Consider the following 18,388-nt stretch of genomic DNA (forward strand, 5'->3'; position numbering starts at 1 on the left):
AGGAAGCTTTTATTATGGACTTCTATTATGGCACATGGTATCTTCTTCGTCTGTCTGTACCATATATGGAATACATGTGCACAGAGCGCCCTCCGGCTGCCAGTATGAATTGAAAACAACACATAAGAGTATCCATCTCTCATGATTAGGCTACATCTGCGCATTTTGAGGAAGTATTGAATAAAAAATACTCCTCTGTTTAGATATTTGACACAGACATATGAGAATCTATCAATATTTCTCCTCATCTGCACACTTTTGAACTGAAAGCCCTGAGGGATGTTGATTTGTCACGAGTCTTCGTGATGAGAATAGAGGAGTTTTTTTTATGAATGAGAGCAGCTGAGGCTCATATTACAATCAAACGGTACGACGCGGTTTTCATATTCATAACTCCTGACAAATATTACAGATTACTGTCACTATAAGACTTTGAGAATAAAACAGAGGTACAAAATGGAAACTTGACTCTTAGATATTTTAAATGATGTATAGTTTGTCACTTGTAATTACTTACATCTGACAGTTATTTGAGCTAATTTAAACAAATAAAGCTAGAGGACGAATGCGCCCTCAACAGCTGTGAATATTAGAATATTTTTTGACAGTTTTGTTTTGCACTGAAACATTATTACAAAAGCTGTTGGGATTAAAATGAGCCATTTCTTGTAAAAAAATCTTGATTAGAAATATATTTCAGTGGCAATTTGTACACAAGCGACAAGACTTTTGTCAGGGACTATATATATATATATATATATATATATATATATATATATATATATATAGTCCCTGACAAAAGTCTTGTCGCTTGTGTACAAATTGCCACTGAAATATATATATATATATTTGGGGTGTAACGGTACACAATATATATATATTTGGGGTGTAACGGTACACAAAACTGACGGTTCGGTACTTACCTCGGTTTTGAAGTCACGGTTCGGTATGGGTTCGGTACAGCAGTTTTCAGTTTTACTGTTTTTTTATTTTTTAAGTGGTTTACTGAAAAAAAAGTGTCTGTCCTTAAATAAATTCAATTATAACTAGAAGTTTCTTAAGGATAATGCTGTAAACTATATAGGGAGCCCTTACTTACATATTGCTATAATATTAAAGGTTAACAACAGAGCCCAAACTATTAGCCTAAATTCAGTTGCTATTTACTTTTAGATATAATAATTAACACTCATAAGCTTCACATAAAGCAGCTTTTGCATTAACTTCTAAATCTAATTATAAATAGTTTTTTCTCCAATTCGTTGTTGAAATATAATAATTTATACACAGTGGCTGTCGTTTTAATGACAGATTTATTTAAATACACATAAATTATCCAGACATCACTAACAGGTTCAGAAGAATATAATGAATATACGTATAGGCAAATACAGTGCATATTTTAAGAGAAAGAGTTGATTTCTCTAGTGAACTAACAGCTGTGGACACTGAATGATGTCTGAGGTAAATGTGATGCTACTTGACATTGTTTACAAGCTCTTTACGCGGTTGAAACACCAATTGAGCGAATACACAACATATGATACATTTCAGTAAGTTGTAATGTATCCTCAACATACCTTAAGAGATGAAAAAGTCACTACACTCAGTTTGGCCATATTTGTGCCAAATGTTTTGAACGCAAATTTTCAATAAACTAATAAAAAATATGAATTAAACACTAAAGAAAAAACTCTTTGAAACTGGAGAAAATAACACCCTTTTGTGGGCGGGGCAATCAGCAAATTATTCTCATTGGCTAGTGAGTTTTTGATTGACAGCTTCTTGACATGGAAGTGAAGATTTCAGTGTTGTGTTTACTAGTGTGAGAATCTGCAAGTGGCTTCCTATTTTATTTTAGTAACAAAGTTAGATATTTTGTTTTAAAAAAACTTTTTAATTGATATTCTTTCTTTCATTAAGATTTCAGGGGCAGGATTGCACCACTATTGTCTGTGTGGGATCAAATGCCTTATTTACTTTTCATTTAAAGGGGTGGTAAACCACGATTTCACTATTCTAACTTTAGCTAGCGTGTAATGTTGCTGCTTGAGCATAAACAACATCTGCAAAGTTACAACGTTCAAAGTTTAAAGCAAAGGGAGATATTTGCTTTTAAAGAAATCAGTTTCTAAGGACTACAGCAAACGGCCAGTAGGCGACTACAGACATTCCTCCAGGGTTGGTGACATCAACAGGCTCAATATTTACATAAACCCCTCCTCCGAGAATATTAAATATGGGAGGGTGAGGTCATTTTGTATCGCGGCGCTGTTGTGGTATAAGTTAGTTAGGCTGGAGTGTTGTTGCCGCGATGCCGAGGAAACGCTGTTATTTCCATCCGGATTGCAGGTCTGGGGTACTTGCTCTGTTCAGCCTTCCTTGGGACGGGGGTGCGTTGCAGAGCGTTTAACACACAGCATGTTATATGCACGTGTGTTTGAGTCAGCGGGGAATCAGGCACGTGCAGGGCTCCTGCAGCACGTACATCTAACAGAGGAAAACATCCACCGTCTTCGCGATTTCAATGCCGGATTTTCACAACGTCAGCTGCGTGAAAAAAATACTGCCGGTGCGTGGATGCACGACGCGCACGCTGCACATTTCACGGAGGACAACACAAACTTCCACAAACTTCGCGAGTTCAATACAGGATATGCACAACGGCTTGTCCTGAAAGCTGGATTTACAAACAGAAGCTGTTTACGGGCCACAACCTGTAAGTCTGATTTATATTTCATCGATGTGTTTTCCTGTAATAGGTTGTAGCAAGGAAGTAAACAGATGACAACGCTGTTTTGCAAACCAGTCTGTTAAATGCTCATTCATACTTAACGTTATCCGACGAACACCTAACATTACAAACACTAACGTTAAAATCTCAACAGCGAACCTGACATTAGTGTAAATTATTCTTTGATTAGAGCTTTTATGTATTGTTTATCTTCAGGCATGCTAAACATGGTTCTGTGTGTGATTTGGCTACTATAGTAAAGCCAGTGCTTTGTGTTCGTTTTGGGTTAATAGTTCTTGCGACAGATATTTGGCTATAATCGTTCTAAAAATACAAAAGTTAAAGTGCCATTCAGTAGCGATCATTATAGATCCGCAGTCTTTACACTTGAGGACTGAACAGGTTCTGCTCGATCATCTTCACTCAAATGTTCTCATATGGTTTTATTGACGCCGACCAAAGCACAGCCTCCAGGTATGGGGCGTGACGTTTCCGACATACGTGCACTAGGTGGTTAGCGAATCAGAACACACTAGGCCAGCTAACCAATCAGAGCCCACTGCGTATTTTTGAGGGACTGGCTTCATACAACCCGGAAAGCATCAGACCGTTTTACAAGGAGGGACAGAGCAGTGTAGAATAAAGGTCAAATATATGAAAAATAAGGCAATTTTTTTTTAAACGAAGCATGAACACATGTTACAGTGCACCCCACAAACACAGTCAAGCCTTCAAAAGAATGTGTTTTACCACCCCTTTAAATGCAAGATATGATGTACAATGTTTTGGATGAATATTTGTTTCTTCCTGATAATGATAATTGACCACAAAAATATCTCTTATGAAATGACAGTGAGGTCAATTAAAAATGGCCAAAAAAATGGTCAAAAAAAGTTTTGACCCCTGGTGTTTAGTGACAATGTAGAAATAGTTTGTTCCTGTTCTTAAGTATATTTCTACTTTACTGGAGTATAAATGTTTCTGTTGACTTTTGTTACGTTTGTGACAAACTACAGAAAATAACAGCTACCACCCAAATGTGTTAGTGACGTCTGACTGCCAAACTAATGTCATGTGGACTGTGTGTTTGTAGGTTGTCGGGCTGTATGGTGACAGAGGAAGGATGTCGTTATTTGTCTTCAGCTCTGAGGTCAAACCCATCACACCTGAGAGAGCTGGATCTGAGCTACAATCACCCAGGAGATTCAGGAGTCAAGCTACTCTATGATACACTCAACCATCCAAACTACAGACCGGACAAACTCAAGTATGTTAAGCAGGAAGAGTTTATAAGTGAATAAGTTCTACTATGTTGTAGTGCATTTCCATAACTCACTGAAATCTAATAAACATTTATGCAGTATATAATAATAATAATGCACTCACCTAAAGGATTATTAGGAGAACCATACTAATACAGTGTTTGACTCACTTTCGCCTTCAGAACTGCCTTAATTCTATGTGGCATTGATTCAACAAGGTGCTTAAAGCATTCTTTAGAAATGTTGGCCCATATTGATAGGATAGCATCTTGCAGTTGGTTGAGATTTGTGGGATGCACATCCAGGGCACGAAGCTCCCGTTCCATCACATCCCAAAGATGCTCTATTGGGTTGAGATCTGATGACTGTGGGGGCCATTTTAGTACAGTGAACTCATTGTCATGTTCAAGAAACCAATTTGAAATGATTCAAGCTTTGTGACATGGTGCATTATCCTGCTGGAAGTAGCCATCAGAGGATGGGTACATGGTGGTCATAAAGGGATGGACATGGTCAGAAACAATGCTCAGGTAGGCCGTGGCATTTAAACAATGCCCAATTGGCACTAAGGGGCCTAAAGTGTGCCAAGAAAACATCCCCCACACCATTACACCACCACCACCAGCCTGCACAGTGGTAACAAGCCATGATGGATCCATGTTCTCATTCTGTTTACGCCAAATTCTGACTCTACCATCTGAATGTCTCAACAGAAATCGAGACTCATCAGACCAGGCAACATTTTTCCAGTCTTCAACTGTCCAATTTTGGTGAGCTTGTGCAAATTGTAGCCTCTTTTTCCTATTTGTAGTGGAGATGAGTGGTACCCGGTGGGATCTTCTGCTGTTGTAGCCCATCCGCCTCAAGGTTGTGCGTGTTGTGGCTTCACAAATGCTTTGCTGCATACCTCGGTTGTAACGAGTGGTTATTTCAGTCAAAGTTGCTCTTCTATCAGCTTGAATCAGTCGGCCCATTCTCCTCTGACCTCTATCATTTTCGCCCACAGGACTGCCGCATACTGGATGTTTTTCCCTTTTCACACCATTCTTTGTAAACCCTAGAAATGGTTGTGCGTGAAAATCCCAGTAACTGAGCAGATTGTGAAATACTCAGACCGGCCCGTCTGGCACCAACAACCATTCCACTCAAAATTGCTTAAATCACCTTTCTTTCCCATTCTGACATTCAGTTTGGAGTTCAGGAGATTGTCTTGACCAGGACCACACCCCTAAATGCATTGAAGCAACTGCCATGTGATTGGTTGATTAGATAACTGCATTAATGAGAAATTGAACAGGTGTTACTAATAATCCTTTAGGTGAGCGTAATAATAATAATAATAATAATAATATAAATAAATGAGAAAAGTGCACAGCTGTAAAAGATCACAGTAAAAGTGTTAGTGTTAAATGAACACTTGCTCTGTCTCTATGAGTCCAATCTACAGAGTAAAAAAGTAACACTACAACATGTTGAAGCTAATAAGATAATTAAATGATCAAGTGATGATTAACCCTCATATGATCATAGTTTCCTTTTTACACTATGACACTATGAATCAAAGTGATTGTAACAATTTTTTTTTTTTAATAATACAAATAATAATCTTTTTTTGTTTATTTCTCATTTATACAATAATGCTGTGTTTTGGGAGATACAAAGTACTTTTTTACCTACACTATTAGCTTGCATATGAAATATTAAATTTTTTGTGAAGAAAAAAACAATTAAATATGAGTTGTCTCTGGATATTGATCTGCCATCTGCTGGTTAGATATTTTTTTGCAGATAATATAGTTTTAGAAAGAAAGCGTAATTACCATATCTCTCCAGCAGAGGCCCCATAAAGTCCATTCATCTTTCTGGATGTGGCCAACAAAAAATGTGTGTGTGTGCGTGTGTGTGAGAGAGAGAGAGAGAGAGAGAGAGAGAGAGAGAGAGAGAGAGAGAGAGAGAGAGAGAGAGAGAGAGAGAGAGAGAGTGTGTTGTGAGTGTGTTGTTTTAAAAAATGTGTGTGTGTGTGTGTGTGTGTGTGTGTGCGCATGCATACGCGTGTGTGATCATGTTTGCTTTTTTGCGCAAGTACAAGGCCTTCATATATGTATGAACATTTTTATATTTATGCTGGAATTTTTTTATTTATGCCGTGTGTTGTGTGTGAGAGAGAGAGAGAGAGAGAGAGAGAGAGAGAGAGAGAGAGATAATGATAAATGTGTGTTGAGAAAGAGAGTGTGTGAGTTAGTGTGCGTGTCCGAAAGTGTGCTGTGAGAGTGAGTGAGTGTGTGTGTGACAGAGTGTTTGTTGTGTGTGTGTTGTGTGCGTGTGAGAGTGTGTGTGTGTTTACTGATTAACTGTCACTGTGTATGTTTTCTAGTGTGGATCATGGAGGAGAGATCAGGATTACAGCAGGATTACACAAATGTATGTCTACACACACACACACACACACACACACACACACACACACACACACACACAACAAACACACACAGGGGTGTGTATTTTTTACAAACCGTATTTTCTATCCCCCTACACTGCCCCTACCCTTAAACCTACCCATCTCAGGAAACTGCACAGTTTACTTTCTGTGAAAAAACCTCATTCTGTATGATTTATAAGCCTTTTGAAAAGTGAGGACAAGGGGAACGTCCTCATATTTCACCCTCTCCTTGTAATACCTATTTCATACCCATGTCATTATACACATTTGTGTCCTGATATTTCACAAAAAAACATGCCCACACAGACACTCACACTCTCACACATTATCTCTCTCTCTCACACACATAACACATACACTCACACACACATACACTCAAATACACAACACACACTCTTTCTCTCTCTCACACACACACTCTCTCACACACATTCACACACTCTCTCTCTCACACACACACACACACACACACACACACACACACACACACACACACACACACACACACACACACACACCCCCACACACCATTTGTTTGGTAACCATGGTGATTTCAGTCAGAACCTCATTTATATTGAAATCTGTTCTTAAGTGCATTATTATCATTGGTTGCTTGGCAACACACCTGAAAGTTGAGCACTGAACTCAGATCAGATGAGATTTATAGACAGGATAAGAATCAAAAATCAAGCTCAGATTTTCTGCTGGAATATCAATTTGGGAAAATCATAAATGTGTCAGATCTGAACTCAAGATTTATGACAGAAAGTTTCTGTAAGAATCATTTTTACAGTGAACATTAAAATATCAGATTCATAATTCCTGATTGTGAAGTATTTTCTTCATCAGATCTCCATCGGCTCACTCTGGATCTGAACACAGTGAGTAAATACCTCAGTCTGTCTGAGGGGAATCGAGAGATTACTGATTATGACCCAGAGCTTCATCCGTATCCTGATCATCCTGACAGATTTGATTATTGGCCTCAGGTGTTGTGCAGAGAGAGTGTGTGTGGACGCTGTTACTGGGAGATTGAATGGAGTGGTGTTGATAATGTGTGGATATCAGTGTCATATAAGAGCATCAGCAGGAAGGGATCGGGTAATGAGTGTTCGTTTGGACGTAATGATCAGTCCTGGAGTTTGAGCTGCTCTTCCTCCAGTTACTCATTTATACACAATAACACACAGATTAAACTCCCTGAGAAGCCCATCATCATCAGAACAGATCCCAGAGGAGAGTTTGCTGATATCTATAGAGTGGGAGTGTATGTGGATCCCAGAGCAGGAACTCTGTCCTTCTACAGCGTCTCTGGAGACACAATGAGCCTCATCCACACAGTCCAGACCACATTCACTCAGCCGCTCTATCCTGGGTTTGGGTTTTGGGTTGAATATAAATCATCAGTGAAACTGTGTTGATGAATCAGAATAGACTGATGAGAGATTCTACCCATAATGCTTTGAGCTCATGATAAATCAGAGACAGTGAGATGTTATAGAGTCTCTTCATGACAAACTCATATACTGTATATGTGTGCGTGTGTGTGTGTGTGTGAGACTGTGTGTTTGTCTGTCAGTGTGTGTGTGTGTGTGTGTGTGTGTGTGTGTGTGTGTGTGTGTGTGTGTGTGTGTGTTCTATATGTTAAAGAAATCTACTGTACCTGAAAAACTGTAATTTCTGTCTTTGATCTGGTATGTTTGTCCTATTGTGTGTAATTTGCTTCTTTAATAACAATAAATAAAATAAGGTAAGAATAATAACTATATGGTTATTGTATTGTTATCATTGAGTTGAGTTCAGTCTTGAGAGAGATTTGGGCTCCGTCCGAAACCGAATACTTCCATACTATATAGTAGGGGTGTCCCCGACTAAGGATTTACACAATCGAATCAGAATTGTTGAATCTTTCTATAGTCGACTGATAGTCGAATCAGTTCTTGCAGGTTTCAGTAAGTCAAATTTAAGAACTTTTTAAGACATTTTAAGACCATAAAGAATTAAATTTAAGACCTATACGACGCATTACCAAAATGATTTAAATCACAGGAAAAAAAAAATCATTTTATTTCAATGAAGCCAAATGCCCGAAACATTAGGCGCAAATTGAAAATAGGCTAAAACAAACTTGCCCTCAAATAGAATAGATTACAAAACATCATATTAATAGCCTAATAGAGATTGAACAGGCTACTCCAAACTGTGATTATTCTGATTAAAATGCGTTTTTTTTTTATTTTATTTTTACAAATGAAAAATTTATGCATATAACATTTTATATATTAATGTTTATATATTAATGAGACTAATAATAATTATTCTATACGATAAATACAAATATTTAACAAAATTTGAAATATTACTATTACAATAACATTTTCATTATTTAAAAAAAAAAGAGTATTTAAGAATAAATAAAACAATATAATTATAATATTAATAATAATAACATTTATATTTTACAGAAAACTGCTGGGTTACCTGTTAATATGCAGACAGCATATGACTAAAAATCAGGCACGTGCAGGGTTTGGGTGCTCGAGCCCCTGCCCTTTTTCAAAATGAATCAAAAGTCCCCCTCTCAGACAAATATCAATGATAATATCGTGGTCAATAAATCTAAATAAATGTGATTATTATAACATGACAACGTATACAATAGTTACGAACGGCTCAAAAGTCGGACAATTTCTTTTGAGGCGTTGCCATAACGCGTTGCTATGGGTTGCGTGCATTTTGATTGACTGCTGATTTTCCACTGTTCGGAAACAGCTTTCGAGCCAAATATGGTCCTTTCAGAGAGTGTGTGGCCTCACGGGAAAAAAGTAAACCAATATTTTTTTCATCCATAATCAGAGCTAATGTGTTGATTTAATTACAAATCTATATATTATATATTTTAAAGTATTACACAATTCACCAATGCCCATTTGTCATGTATATACACCAACCAATCGTGATCTGGCAAAGCAAGTTCAAATTCCGATGTGAAGTGGAGCGGTAATTTTCTGTTCTTATTCATAAATCGGTTGAAAATTACATGGACAGACGAACTAACGTTTGTGGAATGATTTCCTGCGGGTTGTCTCATTTTATTAATTGTATCACTTACAAAATGGATTTTAACTGACAACAAACAAATCCCTGCACAAAACCATGCAGCAGCAAAAGTCGCATTAATGGTAAATAGTGTTAAATTAACTTGTATTTATGTATATTGATACACCGTTTACTATTTCATGAAACTATCAAAGTTAACAAAACCCAAGTGCCACCGGCACCTACAGGCCTATTATGAGAAGTGTAGGCTGGCGAAATGGTTACGTGAAAGGACTTTATTATATTACTATTTTTGAATATTATGCAGCATTATGAAAGAAGTCTCTTATGTTCATCAAGCATGCATTTATTTGATAAAAAACAGAAATATTGTGAAATATTATTAAATGTCTCAGGTTATGACTATAACCATAGTTCCCTGAGAAGGGAACGAAACACTGCGTCCACTAGGGACAGCTTTGGGAACGCCCACAGCGTGATAGCGTCTGATGCACGTATATCAACTTAGCCAATGGTGAGAGTGAGCGTCACGGGCGGGTGACGTCACGTCCAGGAAAGGATAAATATACATCCGGTCCGATCGCACTTCAGCTAAACTGCCGAAGCAAGGGATCACAGGGATGCAGGGAGTATGGCAAAGGGACGCAGTGTTTCGTTCCCTTCTCAGGGAACTATGGTTATAGTCATAACCTGAGCCGTTCCCTTTCGAGGGAACTTCACACTGCGTCCACTAGGGACAGCTTTGGGAACGAAATACCAAAACGCCATAATACCAAATGCCTGTCGTGTGAAACTGTGGCACATTCAAGACAGGAGCACTGAAGAACCTGGAGCACATTCCAGGTCAAGATCATAGTATCTCACAAACGTAAGAGGCGAGGACCAACCGGCCGTATCGCAGACTTCTTTGAGGGAAACCCCCGATACCAAGGCCTTAGAGGCCGCCATACTCCTAGTAGAGTGGGCTTTGACAGCTAAGGGACACTGCTGATCAGAAGACCCATAAGCCAGTGAGATAGCCTCGACTATCCACTTGCTCATTGTATGTTTGGACGCAGGGAGACCCCTGTTCTGAGGTCCAAAACAAACAAACAATTGATCCTCTTTCCTCCACAGGGCAGCTCTGTGGACATAAGCATCCAATGCTCGCACTCGACATATAAGGTTCAATCTTTCCTGGTTTGGATTAACAAATGGAGGAGGACAGAGAGCCTGCAGCACTATAGGCCGTGGAACATTGGTTTACACCTTCGGAACATACCCTAATCTAGGGTAAAGGAAAGCTTTAACCATCCCTGGTGCAAACTCCAAGCACGAAGGGGATATTGATAAGGCCTGAAGGTCTCCTACTCTCTTAATAGAAGAGATGGCAAGAAGGAAGATGGTTTTCAGAGTCAGAAACTTTTCTGAGATGATGTCAAGTGGCTCGAACGGAGCCACAGATAAACCTTCCAACACTATAGCCAAATCCCAAGTAGGAACTCTAGTGCGCACCGCAGGCCTCAGCCTCTTAGTGCCATGAAGGAAAGGAGTTACCAACGGGTTCCTCCCCACAGTAATACCATCCACATGGGCATGGTAAGCAGAAATAGATGAAACACACACCTTAGCAGGGGTCAACCCAGAAGAGAATCGCTCTTGTAAAAAATCTAGCACTGAACCAACAGGGCAGATGACTGGATCTAACACTGCATGAAAAGTGGGATTTTCGTCAGTATGTGGCACTGTAGATTGCCGTGAAACTTCAGGTTTACGACTGTGCACGGCAATTTGCAGGCAACACCGAAAACTGCCGTAAATTGTCGGAAATTGACGTGGGCCTTGCTTGGCAGTTGTCCCCCCATGACCCCCCCTCCCCTTAATTCTAGGGGAGGCTTTATCATGTAAATGAACATGCTGTGAGCTACACAAATGCAAATCAGAGTAGCAGCAGGGGGAGTTTTATCTAGGTTCTGAATTTTTTTGACTAAAACAAGTTTAAAGTTTAAGTTAAAATGTTAACTTAAATTTAAGTTAAATGTACTCGTTTTAGTACACATTACTACATTTTTAGGGCAACCAGTTTGCTCCAATTTTTTAAGTAGATTCAACTTGTCCGGGCTCACAGTGTAGATTAATTACTCTGTATGTCATTAGCAATAACCAATGTTATGTAAAAAAAATAAAAAAATACAGGACAGCAGTTCATGTCTTCAACCTTTAGAGAGGTTATGTGATGCAACAAGACAATGAACCAAAGCACACAAATAAATCAAGTAAAGCATACAGTTTACATACCAACATTAATTTTTCCACCCTGCACTGTGAATGATTTTTTAAATGGCTATTAATCATAAATGTGAAAAGTACAAGTTTGTTTGTTTATAGTTAAGTCAGATTGTGTTTTTCTGTAATTGTCATTTAAATTGAGCTCACACCACATTTTATGAATTATCAATGCAGATTTTCAAGAGGTGGTTTCCTGGACAGGGTTTAAATTACGCCAAGAGTAGGCCTAATCTAGTAAATCGCGAGTTAAAAAATTGTTGCCTGGAACAAAGATTAAGCACAGATTACTAACACCTGGACTATGAGTCCTGAACTAAAATAAACTGGATTCATTTACAGTTTTATCTAATTGCTTACACACAATTTCTGAAAATATGGCTCCATTTCTTGTAACTCTACACACAAAACATCAGACATCTCTTGCAAAAGCAACACTTTGTGCAAAACTATTTTAACTATTTCCAAAAATGTTGTTTTTGCATATATCTAACTACACACAATGCACAACTGGGGAATTTACAGTTGAACTGAAATCAACTGAACTGAATCAACACTGAAGTCACTTGAGCTGAATATTGACACTATATTGGCTTGTTAGAGCCGGTTTACAGCAGAATTTGTTTTGAACTTGTTACTGAAGCTGCTATGAAAAAATATATTTTGTTGTATGTCCTCAGTAAATTAATGTGGCATTTAAATGGCAAAAGTCATTCTTGTCTCTATAACTTATGGCTTCCTAAAGACACGTTTATGGGTAAATAAAATATTAATAATATAAATAAAATTAATATCAAAACATATTTTAAATATAATGAAGTCATTTTATTATAGCACTCATCAGATGTTCCTGGAAACAAAACAGAGACAGAACAGTATAAACAAACTAAACACCAAATTACAAAAACATTATTATGTGAAAGTGAATAAAGTTGTGTGTGTGTGTGTGTGTGTGTGTGTGTGTTTTCAGTTATAAATATGTGCTGTGTAAATTAGCCTATACTTTTAGAAATTATATATAGCCTAACTTTAAAAAACAAACAATAACCCATATAGATAAATTATAATAATTGTATAATATTAAGCATTTACTTAATATACATTGTAACATTAGGCTACTTTACTCTAGCACAGTAGTCAGTTAAGCAATTAATTAATATCTTATATTAATATGTATGTAGCCTAGGCTACATCTAAAGGTAAGTCTGCTTTAAAAAAAAAAAATATTACACTTCGACATGTACAGAATGTGCGCGTTAAGAAACACGTTCAAATGTGTCTTCTTAACATGTTAAAACTGTGCGTCGACTGTGTGTGTATGCCTGTTACACGACCAGAATGTGCGTGTCTACACATACAAAAGAAACACGTAAAAAATTGCTGCGTTGAAGCGGAAAACAGGGCGTGTTGAAACGGTCTTAAGTCACGCGTTCCGTATAAAGAGATTTGGCCCCGGGCGCGTTCCATATTAGAGCTCTAGTCCAATGACGTGCGAGGTCGAGGTCATGGCCATGACGCGTAGAAGACGAGCTTTAAACTTTTTTTTTATGTTTTTTGCTGCTTTCCTTTTTCGTGATCAACAATGACAGGACGCCGTCTTCAACTCAATCTCTGCATGGACGCGGCAAACTTTTTGGACTAATTTTCAGGAGGCTGTCTTCGTCTTCATAACTCTGAGGCAAACTGCAGGCGCTATGAACCACAGCATGGGTAATGTAACATTACGATTTAAAGAATATGCTTTTATTCAGCTGTATAAGGAAATGGACGCGTTAATAGATCTGAGCTTAAAACTGCACATTTTGTTTACACAGACTATCCTCGCCTCATAACGAAGCCGTGAGCTCTTATCTGCTTGGAGCGATTTCCGCGAGTCCAGATTTAACAGCTGATCACGACGAAATTGTGTGTAAGTAACTTCTAATGTGTTTCTCATTCCTTGCTTTACCGTGACTGTTTTTATTAATACCAGTCTCACGTAATTGTTTTCCAGCTGCCTGTAAGACGTATTATGAATCGACACGCCGGAGCTTCAGATACAAACAACCTGAACTTACATAGCAGGCGGAAACTGCGAAGTTTAGCTCGGAGTTGATCAAGAAGAAAAAGGGTAAGATTTATTATATTAGATCCGTTTTTTGTCAATGTGAGTATTTTTCAGGTTGCTTATTGTCTTTATGGATTGTATTACAGTTGCTGGAAGCGAGAGTGTGCTGGGTGAGGTGGACATTTGGAAGTCCGCGACCATTGAACTCATATCTGACGAGGAAGACGGCTTTGTTGACGGGGTGTCTGGATGGATTGTGCGGCCACCGCCCTCTCGCAGCCTGGAGCACGCCGAACTTTACATTACGAGACATTACTGCTGCACTGTACATAGTTGTGTGTTTAACAATAAAGCTCTTTCTTTGAGTAAACCGCTGTGTTTTATAAATGAAGCTCTTTCTTTGAATGAACAGCTGTATGCTTATAAATGAAGCCCCTTGTTTGAATAAACGGCACGGTCCGTATAATTTTCCCATATATTCCTTGATGGTATGAATACTTCATAGCACAATAACATTAATATGAAACAAATTATTACAACATAAATTATATATTTATTATTATTATTGGGGTTTACATTTATAATGAGCCAGGGGGACCAATAATGATTGGTTTGCAGTGATCTGCCAACCAATCACGAGGGATTTTTCTTTTTTAAATGTAGTGGCTTCAGCCAATAGTGAGTGAGTAAATTCAAGTCAGGCCGTTGACTCTCTGGTTTCGCTGCTATTCATATGCTAATTAGAGGCGTCGCACCTCCGCGCGGTCTCTCCGCGGGGGGCTCTCCACCTACGTCATGGTTCGTTTACGACAATTTGTGGCACAGACGAACGCGACGTTCGCTGCCTCTAAATTGTCGAAAACTGCCGAAAATTAGGGAGATTTCCAGGAGTATACAGGCGTTTACGGGGTCGAAAATCCCACTTTTCATGCAGTGACTAGCCGTGTTAAGTCTGCATTTCGACGGGGAGAGCGCCCGCTGATCGCCGCTAATTGACTGGATCTCACAACTCCGAAAACGCCAGGTAAAATTTTCAAAGAGGCACTCTCTTTATAAATAAACCACAGATTTGAGCTTTAAACAAATACATTATCGCCTGAAAAACTCTTAAAACTACATTTTGTGAAACATTAACAGTAGTATTTTTAAATTACGAGGGGTTTCTCATCCGCTATTGACGTTTGCTGGTTGGTGCGAGATGCATTCTGGGATACCGGTCTGTCTGAAGTCCACAAGTCTCCTCTGATGCATCCTCGATAAAAGGGGCGGATCAAGGACACATCCGGGGATTTGAACTGTACTTGGCTAGATGTGAACTTTGAATTGGAACAGTACTTGGGCAGCAACTGATTACGTTTCACAATTGACGATTGATGGCGATTCCTCCCGTCCTCTGGAGTTCGTTCTCCCGAGTCGAACTTGTTAGTCTGAACTAGCAAGGACGCAAATCAGAAGTTTGCGTACTTTGTATTGAGAAACGGCCCTACTGTCTGCTTGACAGGCTCATGAGTGCCACCTGAATCCTGTTCCAGATCATTAAGTGGAGAACAAAGAAACCCAGAGAATTCCAGTCCAGTGTGAGAGACTGAGGCTGTCCTCTGTGAGAGAGACTACCATCTTCTGGGGTCCGTTTCAGTAAGGAGGTTCAACCAACTCTGAGTTTAAACCTGAACTCTGAGTTGACTTACTCTGAGATGGGAAACTCTGAGTTTTGGGTTTCAGAACAGCTGAATTGAGGTAGTTCAATCAACTCTGAGTAGACTGACTCTGAGTTAAGCTCATGCACTCCAACTATGAAATGCCACGATCAATGGAGCTCCGAAATTACAATTCACCATGGCAACAGCACCCAACAAGAAGACGTTTGCATACTTCCGGGTCAATACACAAGTTTAATTCTTAAAGTCCCTGTAAAGGCAATTCTGAGATTTGTTTCTAAACACATTATAAATGTTATAAATGAAATGTATTGCTGAAACAAATTACAAAGACTGAACTATGAAGTACTGAATTCAGAAGTTTAACCGTTAAACAGTTTTTCACCGTTGCTGTGTTCAGGATTTTCTGGGCGGGGCTAAAACGGTGGCTCGATGACGCACTGGAGCCACTGAGCCTGGCTCCTCCCCTTACACGATCATAACTAGAGCACATTCGCATCAGTTCGGTCACGAGTTACTGTTAGTACTGTTAGTTAATGTTAGTCAACAACTTACATAACAGCTTACAAAACAAAAACAATGAAGAGGTGGATTAATTTTGTGAACAGCAACCTTGATGGAGAGCTGAGGATCATCACCTACACCTGCCTCTGCAGTGACTTTACACCGGATCGTTTTACAAACTTTCACTGGAGACAACTCACCCCCTTGGAATTATAAGGTTCTATCTGCGTTCTGAGCAGTTTTGAGATATTGAGCTTCAAAGTTTTTGCATTACATATAGGAAAATGTATATGGGGAACAAGTTTCTTTCAAACATGAAAATAACAGGGACCCTAAATGTATTCTAAATATACAATATCAAAATCCTCTCAAAATTGTAAATGGGGATTTTTGGAATGAGTCAAATGCAGATAGAACCTTCTAATTCTAAAAAAACACTTTTTGCTTAGAATTATAAGGTTCTATCTGCCAAACCATTATTTGAACATTAAATATAAAAAATAATGTTGTAACAATGTCTCAACATGTGTTGGAATGTAAAATGTTATCCTTTCTTATGACATTTATTTCATATTTTTAGCACTTCCATGTATTTAGGACATTTCAAATTAAGCTAGGCAGGTCTAAATATTTTGTCCAGTGCAGATGTTAATTTTTGGTACCAATTTGGTGGGTAATTAAACACATTATTGCAGAAATTGTTCATCTTTCTTTTGTTTAGACAGAAAGCAGCTACTGTAATACATCTGAGCAGGATTTTATTCCACCTAAAGTGGGCCAGGTAAAATGTCTTTCTCTCTAGACATCAGTATGGCTGAAATAACATGCTAACGTTTATTGTTGTAATTAAGACCCCATCAATTAAACTTTTTACTATTTGACCTTTAAGGCTTAATATTGTAAAAATTAAGACATTTTAAGACTTTAAAAACTGCAAGAAAACAGACATGCTTCAGCAAATTAATTCATAAAGTTTAATAATCATTGAAAAATGATTCACTGACTATATGTGATGCCTGGAATTCGGGCTGCTGTCCTTGACCTGATCGTCAATAAAATTGTCGATCTTGAGGTTTCTTAAAAACTTTGCATTGTGTGCCATAATCCTCACAGATATTGTGTGTCTGCGATCTTTCCTGTCAAGGAAAAAGCCGGCGACACAACCTATAAAGTTGATCCTGATTGGTCCTCTTCTGTGCATTCGAAGTGCTGATTGGCTCACGCAGATAGAACCTTATAGAGCCAAGTCAGAGTTCGACTTTGTAGATAGAACCTTTTTGTTTTTCAATAAAAAGTCCCAAAATGTACACAACTTTAAAAAAAAAAAACATCACATAATGTAAATAAGTTGTCACAGAATAAGAATATGTGATTAACTCAATTTTGACAAAAACGTCAGATAGAACCTTATAATTCCAAGGGGACGAACTGGGATTCACTGATAATCCGCTGCAGAACCGACTATCCCCCGCCCAGGCCTTAGTCCTCCCGTCCCACCGACATCTGGTGCGTCGTGATCATAGACGGTCGTGATCAGTGAGTGTTGTCTTGTGTGCTACTGCAGCTTTCCCGCGAGCGGGCGTGGTTTCGGCGCCGACAGCGGACACACCCCCAGCGTTTGAGAGCAGAGAATGCTGCTCATTTTTTCAGGTTTTTGATAAGCTATTTTATGTACTTCCCGGATTTTTTTATGATTCAAATTTGGCTGGGTGGTTAATAACACATTTATCTGTGGTGTGAGGAACTCAGAACACATGTTTAGTTTTGACTTTACAGGGACTTTAATTGTTTTAATTAAGTTTAATTTTCATGGTATCCAAAAGACAAACAAAGAATGTGGCAGCAGCTAAAAACGAAAAAAAAAAACAAACAAAAAAAACAATTCAATCAGGAAAAGCTTTAAGCATAAAATGTTCATGGGTGTAGGTTTAATGACTTTACAAACATTTGACATATTAAATAAATATCATTCAGTGTCCAATGTGCAGCAGCTTTTCCCACAATGACCCTTTTCTCAGACTGTGATGACGTGTTTTAATGGTCATCAATATCGTAAATCCTGCAAGTTTTTTTTTTTTTTTTTTTTAAATGTATGTACATTTATAACACTAATACTTTGTATTATATTACTTTTGCATCAAATTACAAAAATCAAGTTACCGCTGCTGTGAGAGTGTTTCTAATACATTGTCTATGGGAGTGATGGTGAAAAATAATATCTTTCTCTCTTTTCACTTCCGTTATCAATCTCACTTTAATTTTTCCATATTTTTGAAAGTTGTGAAATCACTATTGTGGAGTTTTCTTTTGCTATTTGAGCAAATGGAGACACAAAAATATATATTTAATGTATTCTCTCATTCACCGCTATAAGAGTTAACCCAACTATGACGACTTCAGCTTCAGAAACCCAGAAAT

The 18,388-nt window shown here is 38.3% G+C and overlaps 1 protein-coding gene across 1 annotated transcript in view; it reads left to right on the plus strand.

The window, feature by feature from the left end:
- Positions 1-7,857, plus strand: part of LOC307127194 (NACHT, LRR and PYD domains-containing protein 12-like) — a gene marked incomplete at both ends in the record, with an annotated part of 43,069 nt that extends 35,212 nt beyond the window's left edge. The window contains 3 exons of the mRNA XM_079818302.1: positions 3,828-4,001; positions 6,371-6,417; positions 7,286-7,857. Coding sequence (XP_079674428.1) covers positions 3,828-4,001; positions 6,371-6,417; positions 7,286-7,857 — 793 coding nt within the window. The remainder of the gene's footprint in view (positions 1-3,827; positions 4,002-6,370; positions 6,418-7,285) is intronic.
- Between the last annotated feature and the right edge of the window lie 10,531 nt (positions 7,858-18,388).

The sequence above is a fragment of the Gobio gobio genome (assembly GCF_949357685.1).
Source record: "Gobio gobio genome assembly, chromosome: 5".
NCBI lineage: Eukaryota > Metazoa > Chordata > Actinopteri > Cypriniformes > Gobionidae > Gobio > Gobio gobio.